This window comes from Sarcophilus harrisii, chromosome 2, assembly GCF_902635505.1.
Source record: "Sarcophilus harrisii chromosome 2, mSarHar1.11, whole genome shotgun sequence".
NCBI classification, from domain to species: domain Eukaryota; kingdom Metazoa; phylum Chordata; class Mammalia; order Dasyuromorphia; family Dasyuridae; genus Sarcophilus; species Sarcophilus harrisii.
In genome coordinates this window covers 284840184-284859142 of record NC_045427.1, presented here as the reverse complement: position 1 = coordinate 284859142, position 18959 = coordinate 284840184, and the positions used below count along the sequence as shown (strand labels likewise).

The following is an 18959-nucleotide window of genomic DNA, read 5'->3' as shown; positions in this document are numbered from 1 at the left end:
AATAACTTTAGGAAGTGATCTAAAAAGAAAACTGATATTTGGTGAGGTGACAGATTTTGTAAAAATCAAATACAATGCACAGAAAAGGGCCTTAATAACAAAAGAAAATTAACAAAATGTAAAATACTATTGCCACAGTGTCTAGACATGTAGAAATAAATTAAACACATTTGACCTACTCTATACCAAGTCAATCACTTAAAAAAAATAAGCATTCCATAAATGTGTTCAAATCGATAATATTTTTTTCAGTCATGATAAACCAGAAATATTCAATTTTTAGTAGTAAGAGCCTTCCTTTTTTAATACATATTGCTTTCACATACTAATCTAGATTGTTACATATATTGTCATGAAAAATGGAAAACAAAATCACAGGGATGAACTATTTTTTGTTAATATCTTCAACTTTGCACAGGTAGGAAGAAGGGAAGGATTTTGGAAACAGCTTTTATTAACTGTACTTATTATGGTCTATCCACACACATCCCTTTTTTTTTTTTTTTCTGGAATAGTATCAAATTCAAGAGGAAAAGTGTGCTTTTAAAAAACTGAGATTTTTGAAAGAATTATACCTCTTAACATGACTTAAGTTTTTGGTTCAAAAATATGTTCACCTCAAGTCCAATAGAAGAAATATACAGTACAATGGGAGGTGGTCAATTTCTAAAAGATTCATGAAACAGCATAGACAAACAACTTTAGACAAGGAAATAAACTGCAATGGCAAGCACCTAGCTAAAAATACAACTGGGAGCAAATAAATGAAAAGAAGGAAGTAGGTCAGAAGGAATCACCTGCTTTAGCTCAAAAGAAAAACATTACAGATCATGATTGAAATTAGGCTTGTGAACTGCTCTTATGAAAAAGTTGCTCCTTTCTCCTTGAAATCCATATCTAAAAGTACTTTTTAAAGAAACCATCTTTTGGGGGACATAGCCTTTGTTTCTTCAAAAATATCACATTTTGAGGTGAACTTGATTAGGAAAATGAATAGATGAATAAAACTTACAAGATAGTTGCAGAGACTTTTTTCTTTGGGTTAAGAATATTTACAGTATCATATTTAATCAATATTTCTTTCTTTATGTTAATTTTTCCATTCCATGAGCTGTAGCAATTTAAAAATTGTCTCCTATTAAAATTCTTGATTCAATAACTTTCTGCTATATTAATTTTTTTAAAGAGTTGTTTCCCTAAAGAACGAGACATACATGTGAAGGATATGTTTAATTATCACAAGGAAATATTTGATTTAGAAACATAACTTTTCCAAATTTATAAAAAAAATTTTAAATGAAAAGATATTTGATAACACTATAACAGAATTTAATTCACAATTATTTTTGCCATAATTTAAGTGACTTGCCATAAATAATTTTAGCTGTTTAAGAATTAGTGATTATTAGGAATTGGATTATATAAATAAACCTCTTCTCTTATTTCTAGTCAAGAGAAGACTATACTGAAAAATATATCTGGATAATAGAAATGAACAATAAATTAGAAATTGTCTCCCAATAAAAACCTTTTTCCTAGTGAATGTCTAAAATAGCTAACTGAAAGAAGTGAACAAGAATATATTAAATCGAAGTTATGTTCTCATAAAATAATATCTGAGAATATTTTTAAAAATAATGTGACATTCAAAATAGATTTTATAATTCTTTTATAAATAAAAAGTTATTGCAATTCTACTAGTCTTTTAAAATAATTTCTCATACAGTTAAAATGCATTCATTATGTAATCATTTTAGAAACATCAGGAGTATTAAAATTAAAACTAATTTCAAGTGGAAATACAACTAATACTGGAATTCAAGACAGACATATTGGGATGTGCATTAATTCAGGAAAATAAGTACATAATTTACTAACTTACTTTCTCTGAGGTGTGACCCATATTTCTTAGATAACCTAGGGAGTTAATGCTTTTCAGAATATCATATATATTTACTCACCAAAAAGAATCTCATCTTATGGATAAAGATGGACTCTGGAGGAATCATAATTTCTAGAAAGCTAAAAAACCAATCTTTCCTTTCTTACTTCTTTCCTTTAGTATCATTTTTATTCATATCTCAATCACTGGAATTAAGATTCAAAAGAAAACAGAACCCCATTAACTAGAATAGAACTTACAAAATGGGCCAAGTCACATATTCCCCAAACAAACACATTTATACAGTAAAAATGCTGTGGGAGGTGGCAGTAGTGGACTTGGGTGGAGTTATAGTGTGGTACATTCAGTCCCATCTGCCACACTAATGGTATAAAAGTATTCATATATTTCTTTTTGGTCATATGCATTTTCATTATCTATTGATAAAGACAACAGTAATTTCATCTTAACATTTTGCATGCATAAAATTTTTTCTATTTTAGTAACCTGAAAGCATTAATTTCAAAATGTAACTTATTTTACATTATAAAACAGTCTGAATCCAAATTGAGATGGTGTTAATTATAAAAACATAATATGTTAAATAGTGACCTTTTGGCATTTATAATTAGGGGAAGAATTCTGAAAAGGGAAGCATCACTATGGACTTAATTTGAAGCTTTCTCAGAGTTAATTCTTGATTAAGAGATGGTTTCTTAGTTTGTGGTTTAACATAACCTTTTCTTCTTCATTAATTCTGCCTTTTTTCTTATTTTATCTCTTATGAGCTTTTCCATTAGAGGAAATCAGGGAAAAGAAGAAATGAAAATTACATCTATCAAAATGTTCACTTTAAACTAGCATCAACCATACTACCAATAGCATATTGTTTGAAATTTTTTCTTAACCATTTCCCTTATATAAGAAATTCTTTTAAGTCTGTACAGCAATTGCATTATTTACTAAAAACTTACTTATAGAATAACATTTTCTATTAATGGAAATTTTAATTAATATTAAAAAGTTATGTTTCATTTGCATATTTTATGAACTGTTTGTAGATTGTAGTAATTCATTCTAGATTTTTTCATCATTACCTTAAATACCTAGTGCACAAATAACAGTTCCTGACTCAATAAGAATTATGAAACCATTGGGCTCTTCCAAAAATAGAAAAAATTACTCTTAATAATCATTAAGAAGAAAATGCGAATAAAATTTATATCAATATTTTGAAAATATCAATATTGGCCATTTAATTCCCAGTGACATCAATTACATATTGATTTAATATTAAATATATTACTACATAAACAGTGCAATATTTCAGTATTCACATCAGGCTAAAGTTAATGCTGCTATTATCTTTGATGTTATTATTAAGAAAATAATAAATAAAGTAAGTTCATGCCCAAATCCTTTCCCAAATACTCAAAAGGTTATCATTGATTAAAAACCACAAAACAAATGTTAGCCCTGGCTTTGTTACATATAATTCCTGTAAACATGGCTAATTTTGATTTTTAGAGTCCTTTTAGAGTCCCTGTGATTTCTATGAAATAAAATCTAACTACAATTCGTATAACCTTTTTGTGTGTGTTTGGTTTTTTTGCATAGGGAATGGATTTATTTACGTTAAAATGCAGCAAGCTCTTAATGAAACTTCTTAGACAAAGAATTAGCACTTAAGATTTCCATATGAGTTCAGAACTTGAGCAATTAAAAGTGCTCTGCATAAGTTTATAAAATGTTTTTCATATTTAAAAGTTAACAATTGAAATGTTTCAAAACAAATCACATTTATGATGCTAAAATAATTATATACATAATAAACTACCACAGGAGGAAATCCCTCCCTGTAGCACAACACAGTGTACAGTTATGAAGCACAGTGTTTAGTAAAATTTCCCTTTAGTTTATCCTCACATCAGTGCATAAGTGGCTTACGATTTAATCATATAGCCAGGCCTACTCTATTTGTTGCATCCAAAGTAGAAAAGAGATGTGAGGAGTAATTTAAAGTAGATAATGGAAAAAATGGTTAAAATACAGTACATGTGCTATAAGCTGTGCACTTTATAAAACAGCTTGCTTCCTTTTGTAACACTCCTTCATAAAGTGCAATATGATTTAGAAAAGATAAATGTACCCTAATGTTTTTCAATAACCATTAAAACAAATTGCTAGGAAAGAGCAGTGTGTAGTTAAAAATGTACATAGATTAACATGCATTTCATAAGGATTCCAAATACATACCAAGGGATCTTATGTTTTTGAATCCTTTTTAGAAAAAGATTTACATTTACATGTTATTATCTGTAACTGTTAATTAGAAACAGTAAGTTAAAACCTTCCCTCAAGAAACAAATTTATTTAATGCATTAGGGTCATCACAAAATCCTTATGAAAAATCAGACAACCTCACTGGTAAGTCATTGAGCAAAGGTTGCAAACTTTTCTTTTATACTCCATGCCATCCAAAGTGAAAACAAATGGTCATCTTAGCACAGGCCAATCTGTTAGCAGTCATCTAAAAAAACTGAAGACATATTTTGTAAGCAGCTCAAAGCTAACCAGTTGGGGACAACCTCTAATTAAATTTACAGAAAGCTTTGCTCTTTCAAGAAAAGTAATGTTGAGATTATTCTTGATTTCCAAACAGTTTTAACACTAGCTCTATTCACAGTAATAAACTGTGTCCAGAATAACTGGACAAGGACAAACCAAATAGGTTATTTAAAAGAAATCCATTAAAAGGCAAAATTTAAATGAGAGCAAGATGACATGGCAGGTATTTTTTTTTAAATCAATAGACATCTCTCAGGTCTAAGCCAAGGGAAGTAAAGGTGCTGTGTATCACCAATTCCATTCTCACCACTGTTAATCTTCAGTCAGAGAACTGGAAGATGGTTTCTGGATTATTGCTATCAGGATTACTTGGCTGTAGTGTCTTTGTCGGTGTTGTTTTACCATGAGAATGAGAGGAAGAAGAGTGAGAACTTTCACTTGAACTGCTGCGGGTCTCCGTACTTGTGCTGGTTTTCTTCATTTTCCTTCTCTTTGCAAGAGGAGCTTTATCAACATTCTGAAGGCAGAATCCCTCCCTCTTGTATTTGTTAAAGGCCTATTAGGAATAAAAATGATCTATATTAGAGTAAGAATATATTCATATTTTAAATTCCACCAACAAGTCGTGACTTCCTGTAATAAGAGCCAACATTTTGGCATTCCCTCCTACCTGACTGGGTGATGGGCCCAGAGTCAGGAAGACCAGAGTTCATATCTGGCCTCAGACACTTATGACCTGGGTGACCCTAGGCAAGTCACATAACTCAATTTGCTTCAGTTTCCTCAGCCGAAAATGAATGGAAAAGGAAATGGCAAACCATGCCAGTATCTCTGCCAAGAAAACCCCAAACAGGGCCTCAAAAAGTCATATTTGAAACAATTAAATAACACAGAGGAAAACTCCTCCGGTATCTCTGCCAACAATATCCCAGATGGGGTTATAAAGAGTTGGAAATGACAGAACAACAACAATAATCCTCCTGCCTATTTTGCTAGGGAGAAGCCTCTTTAAATCGCCACTTCCACATTATTTAGGATGATAAAGTAGGTCGTTCGAGTAATACTTTTAAAATGTATGCAGCATAAAAAAAATTGCCCCCTTTCAAATGCTATGTGTGGGCTAATGATTCTATGTTATCCCCAGAAGAAATCAATCAGACTCAATTTAGCAAACTGTTGGTTAACTAGAAATAGCTGAGGAATGCTCACAATTCAGAACACCATCATTTTACTGGCACTGGGTTTGGTCTTTGAAATTTTTATCACCAAGTACCCAAACTGAGTAGCTATGCTTCATTATAGTTCAATTTAATTTAGATGGCTGTTTAGTACTTTGTGCCCAATACTTGTTCCTGGTTATTATAAGTCCCTTTTTGATTTCTTGGTTAATCCCTCATCATGACTATGTTGAAAATACTCTCTTTACATCTCCAGCCCCTGCTTTTTTTGTTCAGTCATTTTTAGTCATGTTTGATTCTATGACCCTAGTTGAGGTTTTTTTTTTTTTTTTTTTTTGTAGAAATATTGGTTTGCCATTTCCTTCTCCAGCCCATTTTACAGATGAGGAAAGTGAGGCAAACAGGGTTAAGTGACTTGTCCGGGGTCACCCAGCTAGCCAGTGTCTGAGGGCCAGCACTCTATCCATTGTCACATCTACCTATCCTTTTATCCCCATCTCTATTCTGTAGCTATGAAGTCTGTGAATCTTGTACATCATTAGAAAATCTAGGTCACCTACAAAAAGCTCTCCTAGTAGCATTTCTCTTTTCTTCAACACACATATGCTGACCTTTATTCTCTTATTCTTCTCTTCAGTCTCAAAGGAAACAATGTCCTCCTCCTTTCTTAGAGAATCTTTTAGATTCTACTTTTTAGCTCTTGATTATTCCCATAAAAGTGATTTTTCCTGAATTACTAAGATTTGCTCAGCACTTTTGTCTATAATCAGTTACTATAACTGCATAATAACATGCACTTCATGTTAGGTTTAAAATTTATCTAGTTTCTTCACAAATAAAAACAACATAAAGACAGCTAATTACATAGCATTTACTATGTGCCTGACACTGTGATAAATGCTTTTTAAATATTATCTCATCTGATGCTCACAACAACCCTGTGGAGGAGATGATATTCCTATCTTCATTTTATAGATGAGCAAACTGAGGCAAACAGAAAGTTAAGAGTCTTGCCCAGGGTCATACAGCTGTGAATGTACATGTGAACTCAGGCCTTCCTGGCTCCAGATCCACCACTGGATACATGGCACCATCTACAGCACATTCACAAATAGACCTTATTTCCTCAACTGGACAGCAAACTAGTTGAATTAGGACTGGATCTTCTACTTCCTTTGTATCCAAGTTGGAATTATGTAGAATTAACATTCTACATACATAATAAATATTGATGAAAGAATGGCTTTATTTTAGTATAGATTTTGTGGTTTCAGACAAATATTTGTTTTTTTTAAGGAAACAACATGGAATTTTTTTCCATTATGGCAAGTAATACAAACAATTTAAATCTGTTACTTAAGATTATGGAACTATTAAGTAAAACATCCAACTTTTACAATTTTTGAAATTTCTTTTGATGTTCAAATAAAGAGTTATATGGAACCAGAAGAGAATCCAATCTATTAAACATGATATTTTCTATATATGTTAGCATATATTGAAGCTACAGATTTTAGTTGTTATTGTAAGTCCAATAATTTTAAAATAGGGCATATACTTTCTAAAACTGCATTTATAAGAGAATTCCATTGATAACATTAAAAGTAAAATCAATTTATAATCTTATTCCAAACTTTAGTGTATTTCCAAAGCATATTTGCTCTTACATGAAAGGTTGCTTTTACACAGGTATGCACAGCAGCTCCTGAAGATCCTAGTATATCTGGAGTCATCAAAGGATTTGAAGATAGCTGACTGCCATCTTGAAGCCATTCATTGTACCTCAAGCCAGACATTTTAAGTCTCTTATTGGGATCCACTGTAAGAAGCCCTGATAGAGATATATAAGGTATTTTTATTTTATACAGTTCAACAAAGAATGTGACTTTGTGCAAGGTATTGTGCTCAATGCTGTAAATACAAAGTTAAATAAAGCATAAATTTTGTCTTCAAGGAACTAAGTCTAGTAGACTGATAAGACAAAACAAAAAGTCCAAATACTTAGTATTAAAGAAGACACCTAAAATAGTTGAAATTTGTAAATTTTAAGAATAAACATAAATCTGAAAGATATGTAACATGAGGAGGTCTATAAATATTCATCACATTTTATTGGAAATTAATCCTTCTTTGAACACTAAATGGTGATATTAAATTGTTGGCTAGGAACATGCAGAAAGACTAAATGCATTTTCAACTATCATAAAATCACTAAACAATTTTAAACAATATCTTTTGGTCTTATCACTTTCTGAATCACTATAATTTCTGAATATATGCAGAAAAAAGCAATTTAGCAAAATCAATCAACTATCAATTCCTTTAATTTCCTATTCATGCATTTTGATCATTTATTAACAGGGGAAAGAAAATCTTTTACTCATAAATTTGAGTTCCTTATGATACATTTTGCATGCCCTCAATTCCTGGTGGTCATTAGGTTTGTGACAATAAGAAAGTTGTTAAAAATCCCCTATAATTGGCCATAGGTTTAAAACTGAAAGAATTCACTTACTCCCAAATTATTAATTGCAAAATGAAAGTTTATTGTTGGATAAAAGTCAGTTTGCTAAGGGACTAACTTTTATAGTGGCAAAGACCTCCATTTTACAGGCAAATGGAATTTGGCGCTAAGAATGGTTTCTCAGAGGACAGAAAGGTCCTAGCAACTGAGCAAGCTACCTAGGGCCATCTGCAAGGAGCTAGTCCAGAGACTGCCCTTTTTAAGGAGTCTTGGGGCTTCAGGAGCTGAGGTTCCCAGGCTTAGATTCTTACAAGTTTTCAGCTCGGACTCCCTATTGTAATTAACAACACTTCAAAAGGGGTGCTTTTTGACCAGGATTTCTAATTGAATCAAAGGTTCTGGCATCCCAGAAAGATAACTTATCTGGGGGGGATATGGCTTCTGCAGGAGGGGATAAGACTCCAAAGGGATCACAGATCAAAAGGAAATAGAGTTTCTTAAAAGGAATACAACTTCAGTAAAGGGAACAGTTTTCCTCCTGTTTCACTTATATATCTTGAAAATGAAACTTTTATCTGAAAAATCTGCTGAATTTTTTTGCAACTTAATTCAAAATTATTTTAAGTAATTAAAACTGCTCATTTTTATCTTCTCTCTATCCATTGAATGAAAAGAGGCATTCTTCCCCTATTCATAGGCATGATTTCTTCCTCGTTTTCTTAATTTGTTTGTGATGTCATCATTTAATATCTATGTCATATATCTATTTGGCATGTATCTTGTTAGATGGTTTTGAGGTATTAGTCTAAATCTAATTTCTACTAGAATGATTTCTAGTTTTTCCAGAGATTATTTAACAAGTAAGAGGGGAGTCTTTCGGTTTGTCAAACCCTAGGCTAACATGCTCATTTGCTTTTATATGTTGTTTGTTAGTCTGTTCCATTGATTCATCCATTTCTTAACCAATGCCAAACAGTTTTATTATGGCTTTGTATAATTTGGGACATGGTTCTTATAGACCCCTTTCTGACCCAATGTAAAAAATAATTTTCCCTCGAGATTCATTACCTTTTGTTCCTTCAGATGCATTTCGTTACTTTTTATTGTTCTATAAATCTTTTGATAGCCTGATTGATCTAGCACTGAATAGGTAAATTCATTTAGTTAGTATTTTATTTATACTGATTCAACTTATTCATGACCAGTTAATATATCTTAAATTATTTAGGTGTTTATTTATATATGAAGCATTTTTTTCAAACAACTCTGAAAAAGTTAACCATGAAAAGTGCAATGAATTATAAAGGACTACTGATGAAGCATTCTACCCATTTCCTGACAGAAATGCAGGATTCAACATGCAGAATGAGACACACATTTTTTGAATATCACTATTGTGGTAATTTATTTTGCTTGATTATGTGTATTAGCTATAAGGGTTTTGTTTTCATTTATTTTTTTTCCCAAGGGAGGGCAGAAGTAAAAAAGGCAAGAATATAGTGCTTGTTAAATGAAAAACAATGTAAAATGAAATAATTTTTTTTTTAAATTGTAGCTGTATTCATATAGTTCCCGTATACCTTGTTAGATAGCTTCCTTAATTTTTTTTTTTTTTTGGTAGTTACTTTGAAAGGGATTTTTTAAAACTAGCTCTTTCTGATGGCTTTTCTTAGTAAGATACAAAAGGCTGGTGATTTCTGTGGATTTATTTTATATCCTTGTACTTTGCTTAAGTTATTGTTTCTCTCTCTCTCTCTCTCTCTCTCTCTATATATATATATATATATATATATATATGACAAATAATATATGCATATATATATTTATTTTATTCTCTAGGGCTCTAAATAAATCATAATTTTATCTATAAAAAGTGACATTTTTTTCTTTGTTTATGCTTAATTCCACAATTTCTTTTTGTCTTGTTGTTATGTTAAATATTCCTAACACTTCACTGATTAGTAGTGCTGATAGCAAACATTATTGATTTTTTAAAAAAAATTCAATAATATTGTATCTTCAATCATATGTAGTTTTCAACATTCATTTTTGTAAGATTTTGAGTTTCAAAATTTCTTTTTTCCCTTCCTTCCCATTTCCCTCCCTAAGACAGCAAGCAATCTGATATAGGTTATACATGTACAATCATTTTAAACATATTTTCACAACAATCATGTTGTGAAAGAAAAATCAGAACAAAAGGAGAAAACTATGAGGAAAAAAAAAGTAAACACAGAAAAGGTGAAAATATTGTGCTTCAATTAGCATTCAGTCTCCATAGTTATCTCTTTGGATGAGGATGTCATTTTCTATCCCAAGTGAATTGGAATTGTCTTGGATCACTGTATTGCTGAGAAGAGAGCTAAGTTTATCCTGAACACATAATCTTGCTATTATTATGTACCATGTTCTCCTGGTTCTGTTAACTTCATTTAGCATAAGTTCATGTAAGTCTTTTAAGGTTTTTCTGAAATCAGCCTGTTCATCAGTTCTTACAGAACAGTAATATTCCATAACATTCATATACCATAGCTTATTCAGTCATTTCCCAACTGATGAACATTCACTCAATTTCCAATTCCTTGCCACCATAAAAAGAGGTGTTACAAACATTTTTTATACACATGGGTACCCTTCCCTCTTTTTGCACTCTTTGGGACATAGACCCAGCAAAGAAAATGCTAGAGTATGCACAGTTTTATAGTCTTTGGGTTATAGTTCCAAATTGTTTTCTAGAATGGCTGAATCACAGCTCCAATTAGTGTTCCAGTTTTCCCACATTATCTTCAACATTTATCATTATCTTTTCCTGCCATCTTAGTCAATCTGATACATCTTGATTTTTTGGAAAGATCTAGTTTTATTTTATATTATATTATATCATTTTCCTTTTCTATCATATTAGTCAATCTGATAGGCATGAGATAGTACCTCAGACTTATTTTAATTTGCATTTTTCTAATCAAAATTATTTAAAGTACTTTTTCAAATTACTATATAAGTAGCTTTGATTTTTTTTGGTATGAAAACTGACTGTCATATACTTTGATCTTTAATCAGTTGAGGAATGACTTGTAATTCTTATAAATCTCATTCAGTTCTCTGTATATTTTAGGAATGAGGCCTTTATCAAAGATACTGGCTATAAATTCCTTCCCCCCCACCCAGTTTTCTGTTTTCCTCCTAATTTTGGTTATACTGATTTTGTTTGTTTTGTTTGGAAAATCTTTTAAATTATATATAATCAAAATTATCCATTTAATATTTTGTAATGCTCTTTATCTTGTTTATCCTAAATTCTTTTTTATTGAGAGATCATGACAGATTAACTATTGTATGCTCTTCTAATTTCTTTATGGTATCACTCTTTATGTCTAACTCATGTACTCATTTCGACCATATCTTATTAAATGATGTTTTTGTTCTGTAACTAGATTCTGACATATAGTTTTCCTAAAAGTTTTGGACAAATAGTCAGTTTTTATCTCTAAAGCGTCTATCTTCAGACTTATCCAACCCTAAATTACTATAGCCATTTATTACAATATGTTTTGTGCCAAATCTACTTGGCCAGCATCAGATTGCTTTGATGATAAACTACTTTATAATAAAGTTTAAGATCTGGTACTTTCTTGTTTATTGTTGTTGGATTTATCTTCATCTGAAAGATTACTCTGAGGTCCTCAACAATTAGTTTTACTATCTGTCCTTTCAAATCATTCAGTTTTTCATTTAAGAATTTAGATATGCACTATTGATTAGAGAAATCAAATTAAAATTAATTAATTAATCAAATTAATAATATTTATTATAATTATAGTGTTACATATCAATTATAATAAATATTATTATTATAATTAAAAATTAAATACATTAAAACAACTCTGGAGACTCTCCTCATACTATCAGATTGGCTAGGACAATAGGAAAAGAAGATGATATATATTGGAGGGCATGTGAGAAAACTGGGATACTAATATACTATTGATGGAGTTGTAAATTGATCCAACCATTGTAAAGGGCAATTTGGAACTATGCTCAAAGAACTTTGACAACTTTGACAAGTTTGAAAACTTTGACAAGCACCCAAAGATCACAAAAAAGGGAAAAGGATCCACATTTGCAAAAATATTTGTAAGAAGTTCTTTTTGTGATGGCAAGAATTGGAGATTGAAGGGCTGTCCATCAACTGGAAAACAGTCACATATGTTGTGCTATATGAATATAATGGAAAACTATTTTTCTATAAGAAATGATGAGCAGGCTGATTTTAGAAAAACTTACATGAACTGATGCTGACTAAAGTGAGCAGAACTAGGAGAACCTTGTACACAGTAACAGCAAGATTGTATAATAATCAACTATGATAGGCTCTTTTCAGCAATACAATGATCCAAGACAATTTTAATAGACTTTGAATGGAAAATGTCATCCACATGCAGAGAAAGAACTATAGAGACTGACTGCAAATCAAAGTATACTATTTTTACTTTCTCTTGACTCCTGTGTTTGTATTTTGAAGTACTACTCACTGCTGATCTTTTTTTTTTATCAAGAATATTTGGAAGCCCTTTATTTCATGTAGATATTATGTTCAGTTTAGCTGAGTTAGCTATTTATGGTCACCAGACTATATCTTTTGCCTTTTGGAATATCATATCCCAACATTTCTATTCCTTTATTGTAGCGGCTGCTAAATCATGAGTGATCTTGACTGTGACTCTTCAGCATTTGAATTCTTTCTTTCTGCTGCCAGCAGTGTGTGTGTGTGTGTGTGTGTGTGTGTGTGTGTGTGTGTGTGTATGTGTGTTGTGTGTATTGTTTTTTGACCCAAAGGACCTTCCTTGGAATTTTCATTTGGGGTTTCTTTCAGGAAGTGACTGATGGATTATTTCAATGTTAACTCTTCTCTCTGATTCGTGTAGATATTAGAATAATTTGTGATTTCTTAAAATATGTTATCTAGGCTGTTTTTCATTATGACTTACAAGTAATTCAGTAATGTTTAGTTTTTTACTTCTCTGATTGATCAGTTGTTTTTGTTATATTTTCTTCTATATTTTTCAGTATTTTGAATTTATTTGAATATTTCTTCATGTTTTATGGAGTATTAAGTTCTGTTGGTCTATTTTAATTTAACATTTTGTCTCTCTTGTATTAAGTTGTTAATCATCTCTTGAAGGCTTTTCTCAAGAATTATCTTTTCTTTTCCAGTTTTCTTTTAGAGCTCTCTTTGATTTGATAATTGTAGAGGGCTGGAACTCTGAAAAAGTATACTTGAATCTAAGACAGCAAAGCACTTAAGGCTAATTACCTACTCCATATGAGATAATGGTTTTATAAGCATATACTTAGATGGTATGGTAATGTGATGGCTCTCCTCATAATTGGTGCTTGCTGAATGTTTGGTGGTGAGATAATTGTAAGCAAGGATTGGAGGGCTGAGGGAGAGGGTCAGAGTCTCTCTGCCGCAGCATGCTGAGGAGAAAAGACTTCAGGCTCCACACTTGAGAATCCAGGATTCATCTTTAATGAGCTAAGTGGCAGCTTGTCTGCCTCTTTCACTTCTCCTCCTAAAGAGCGAGGACTTTGATTTATCCTGAGGCCCTCCAGAGAGCTAGCCCGGATATTACATATAATAGAAATTTTAAATCTTTAAAAATTTTAAAATAATACCTTTTTATTTTCAAAATATATGCAAAGATAATTTTCAACATTTACTTTTACAAAACCTTGAGTTCCAAAAGTTTTAATTTTTTTTTTTTTTTTTTTTTTTTTGCTTCATTCCTTCCAATCTTGCCAAATGTTTTTCTTTCAGGCTTTACTTATAGGTCTGGAGTAATTCTTTTTCTCTTTTTCTCTTTTGGCTTCATCATTGTTCTTTATTGCTGCTATTACTTTTCTTTGTTTTCCAGCCATACTTGTCCAATTGGGAATTTGTGCACTTCTGTAGATAATGTAGGATTTTTGTATGGTCACACCTAATATGTATTTTCTGGCTTCCTCTTACTGAGTTTTGAGCAGTGTTTTTATTATGGATATTAAAAGGGGCTCAAGCTACAAATTCTGAAGAGGTAGAATTAAAAGGATTTGGGAACAGAGAGTGGCCTAAAGCTCTTTGGCTAATCCTTGATCCCAACAGCAATTTGAAATCCCAAGAGAGGATTCAACCCATAAACCAGTAACTAAGACAGAGACTGTGGATGAGGGATTGGTTAACAGCTTTGTTGCTCTTGCAGCTACATAATAAGGAATGCGGCCTGCAGCTAGCTGTCTTCTGAAGCTCCATCAACAGAGCAGCAAGTCTAGGGTTTTTTTTTTTTTTTTTGCCTGAATTCAAACCAGGGTCAGGAGTCTACAAACCTCAGAATCTAAGTAGGCAGTAACCATATTAACATTAGTCCAGCCCTTTGTCTATTGGCTTAATCCAAGTTCCTGTTCCAGGGTCATAACGAGAGTTATATATTCATCCTACTTTCTTGTAAGTGGGCTCAATCTTACTGGGAAAATTGTCCCCTGATGTTTCTCTTTGGATTTCCCCATTACTATTCAGTTTAATGCTCTTTCTCAATCTTTGTCTAAGTAGTTTTGAGGAAAAGCTGGGTGGTACTGCTTCCTTTTATTCTGCTATTTTTGCTCTTCTTCCTAATTACTTCTCAGAATAGTCACAGAGATGCATAATTCTCCCCACAGAGCTGGTCTTTCTACAGCTTCTCCAACACTGACTATATTGATCTTTAGTCACCTTTGCCATTTTGCTGGGTGTGACCTGAAACTTTCAAGTTGTTTTTGATTTGCATTTTTACTATTACTAGTGATTTGAAATACCTTTTATAGGATTGTTAATAGTTAGCAATTTTTTTTGTGTGTGAGTGATTTCTTCATATATTTTGGCCACTTAATTACTCAGAAAATAGCTTTTGGTTTATATATTTCTGCTAGCTGATTTATTATACATCAGACCTTTATCAGTTATGTTTGTTGCAAAGGTTTCTCCCTCAGTCAATCTCTTCCCTTCTTTTCCTAATTATATTAGATTTATTAATATAAAAGCATTTCAACTTAATATAACCAAAATTATCTATTTTATATTTTGTAACTATTTTTATCCCTTGTTTGCTTAATTATTGATGCAGTCATATAGCTATGAAAGGTACCTGAATTGGTTCTCTTTTTTGTGTATGATTTTAATATTCATTTCACATATGAATTTCAAATTTATTTTATGATTATATGTCTATATGTAATTTCTTCCAGAATTCTTTCCAGTTTTCCTCAAAAGTCTCATCAAATGGAGAGTTCCAATCTAAGTAATTTAGTTTTCCAAAATGATCCAATGCTGGATTAATGAGTTTGATTATTTTTGATTTTTTAAAATTGTTTGTTCCACTGATCCTCTTCTTTAAAATAATTTCTTTTTTAAGAATACACACTAAAATTTAAGTGTATAATAGTTTGAGAATTGAAAAAGTATACTTGATTTCCTGGCCAAAATATATATATATATATATATAGGTACTTGTAATTTAATTACAATCATTTACTCAAATAAAGTATTAAAAAAATCAAAACCTATTTACCTTGAATCAAATCTTTGGCTTCCTGGGATACATTCTTCCAAGATTCTCCTTCGAAAGAGAAATCACCTTTTTTAATTTTTTTCATGATTTCTACTGCACTGGTACATGTTAAACTTTTGTCATGAGACTGGAATGGAACTTGTCCTGATAGCATTGTATACTGTTAAGAGAAAAGGAAAGCAACATTAAATTAAGATTACAGAATGATTCTAAAGTTACTATTGATAATGTTTAAGGATATGACTGATAATAGTGACAATTTTATTAATGAAAATTACTATTAAAATATTAAATAATGTCATCACTGAATTTAACAAATTAGTTTATTTACAGATCCTTCCTACTGAAAAAGGCTGATAGATTTTTGCTGTTTTGTTTATGCAAAATTTTTGCTTATCTTTCTTTTTTCTTGTTTTTGATCATATATCTGAATTCTTATATATACAGTATTGAAAAATAAAATAAAATTTGTCAAAAAAATTTTCTTTAAAAGTGAAATAGCTTGTTAACAAAGTGACAGAACTTTTCAGAGCAGGAAAGCATTTTGTGAGTTATCTAGTCCTGGCCTTCTTAAATTTTTTCTATTCATGATCTTATCTTCAATCTGAACTGAGGCGTTTCTGGCAATGTTAATTCACATGCAGTGCAAAGCGTGTATGTTGTGTGTTCAGAACCAAGGATGTGATGAAGGTATGTGAAGGTATGTAATGAAATATAGGCAAGGCTGCCAGAAAACACTTTGGATTCGTTATGCATTTGATTTTGAATTAATTTTTGGTTGTTGCATTAGGAAACTTTTTACAGTTGCCAAATTTTTTATGACGCCCACTTTCACTTATATGACTCCATCTCATAACCACAGTTTAAGAAACTTTGATCTAGTTCAAACCCTTAATTTTCAGATGAAAAAACAGAGCCCCGGAGGTTTTTTTTTTTTTTTTTTTTTTTAAAACACAATGCCTCCAAAAAGCCAGCAAAGTGATTTTCCTATGGTATAGATCTGACCATGTTATTCTTCTCCTCTCAAACAAATCCAGTGACTTCCTATGAATTCTAGGATGAAATAAAAATTCTGTTTGGTATTTAAGACTTTTTGTAACCAAGTCTCATCCTACCTTTCTTGTGTCATTACAAGATTCCATTTTATATACTTTGTTAAATCAAACTGGCCTCCCTGCTATTCCTTTACACATCACCCTCCATCTCCTTCCTTGATGCCTTTGCACTCTGTCCCCTATACCTGGCAGATTCTTCTTCCTCACCTCCACCTTTTGGAAAGCCTGGTCTCCTTCAGAACTCAGCTTCAAAACAACCTTGGATATGTTGTAGCTACTTAATACTTTTCTCCCAGGTTATTTTGTATGTTTTGTTTGTGTTTTATATTTGCCAATATATGTATATGTTGTCTGATCCATTAAAATGTCAGTTTGTAAAGGTAGAGATTGTTTTGTTTTTAATCTTTGTGACCTCAGTGCCAATATGGCCCCTGGCACATAGTAGACATTTAAGAAAGTTAGCTGATCAAATTGAGCAATCACTTATTTTATTATTTATAATGATTCTATTATATTACATATAATATTATGTGTATCATGTTATTTATATTATATATAATATGCATTGTGTTATACAACACATTTTTATATTTATTGTATACAATAATTTATATATTTATATATTTTTATTATTTATAAGATACTGCCCAAGACCATACAAATAATGTGAGTAGTAGAGGAGAAATTCAAGCTTAGATCCTTTGTTTCTTAAAGCAATGCTCATTCTAATCACAAAACATTGTGTTTGTCTCAATTTAGTAAGAATTTTATCTCTCAAAAGGTGGAGAAGCAAATGAGGGAAACACTTAAGAAGCACTGTCTTATATCTCTTTTTATGTGTATTTATCTTTTCTTGCCAACTGGATTCTAAACTTCTTAAAAGCAGAGACAATATCATTTGTTTCATTTCCTTATCCAAACTTTATATGGTATATATTCAAAATTCTTGTCATTCAAAACTACTTGTCAGCCACTCATTTTCTGTAGGAAACAAAAGCCCATTCAACAAAATACAAACCCCATTCCTAATAAAAACACTAGAGAGCATAAGAATAAACAGAGTTTTCCTTAAAATGATAAGTAGCATCTATCTAAAACCATCAGTATTATATATAATGAGGATAGCCTTGAAGTATTCCTCCTAAAATCAGGTGTGAAACAAGGTTGCCCATTATCAACACTATTATTCAACATTGTACTAGAAAAACTCTGCAAATGATATATGATAGTATAGTCAGAGAATCTTAGAGAATCAACTAATAAACTACTTGAAACAATTAACAACTTTAGCAAAGTTACAGGATATAACATAAACCCACATGAATCATCAGCATTTCTATATGTTGCCAACAAAACCCAGCAGCAAAGAATAGAAAGAGAAATCCCATTTTAAAAAATGTAGACAACGTAAAATATTTGGGATTCTACCTGCCAAGACAAAGCCAAGAATTACATGACCAGTTACAAAACACCTTTCACACAAACAGAATTAGATCCAAATAATTGTAAAATATTAATTGCTCATGGGTAGGCTGAGCTAATATAATAAAAACAACTAATTCTATCTTCATTGACTTTAGCAATCTAGAGTTTGATAAACCTAAATACTCCAGCTTCTAAGATAATAATTCATTATTAGACCAAAATTTCTGGGAAAATTGGAAAATAGTATGCCAGAAAGTAGCCACTGGCCAACATTTAACTCTCTATACCATGATAAGGTCGAAATGGGTTCATGATTTAGACATAAAGGGTGGTAGTGTAAGCAAATTAGTAAATCAAAGGATACTCTTTCTGTCAGCTCTGTGGAGACGAGCTAGAAAACATTATGAAATGCAAAATGAATTATTTTGACTACAAAAAAAAAAAGCAGAAAGCAGGGAAAAAATTTTATAGCCAGTGTTTCTGATAAAGGCCTCATTTCTAAAATATATAGAGAGCTGACTTAAATTTATAAGAATACAAGTCCTCAATTGATAAATGATCAAAGGATATGAACAGATAATTTTCAGGTGAAGAAATTAAAGCTATTTCTAGTCATATGAAAAAAATCTCTAAATCACTATTACTTAAAGAAATACAAAGTAAGAGATCTCTGAAATACTACCTCATACTTCTCAGATTGGTTGAGATGACAGGAAAATATAATGATAAATGTTAGAGAAGATGTGGGAAAACTGGAGTGCTAATACATTGTTAGTGGACTTATGAAATGATCCAACCATTCTGGAG

At 31.3% G+C, this 18959-nt stretch overlaps 1 protein-coding gene across 3 annotated transcripts in view; it reads right to left on the bottom strand.

Moving 5' to 3' along the window:
* Positions 1-56: 56 nt before the first annotated feature.
* The window catches only part of RPS6KA5 (ribosomal protein S6 kinase A5), a 178923-nt gene continuing 160020 nt past the window's right edge, over positions 57-18959 (bottom strand). For all 3 annotated transcript variants that reach the window (XM_012547365.3, XM_031952350.1, XM_023501497.2), the window contains 3 exons: positions 15673-15832; positions 7296-7459; positions 57-5006 (listed from right to left, as the gene is read on the bottom strand). In XM_012547365.3, coding sequence (XP_012402819.2) covers positions 4770-5006; positions 7296-7459; positions 15673-15832 — 561 coding nt within the window. In that variant the 3' untranslated portion in view covers positions 57-4769. The remainder of the gene's footprint in view (positions 5007-7295; positions 7460-15672; positions 15833-18959) is intronic.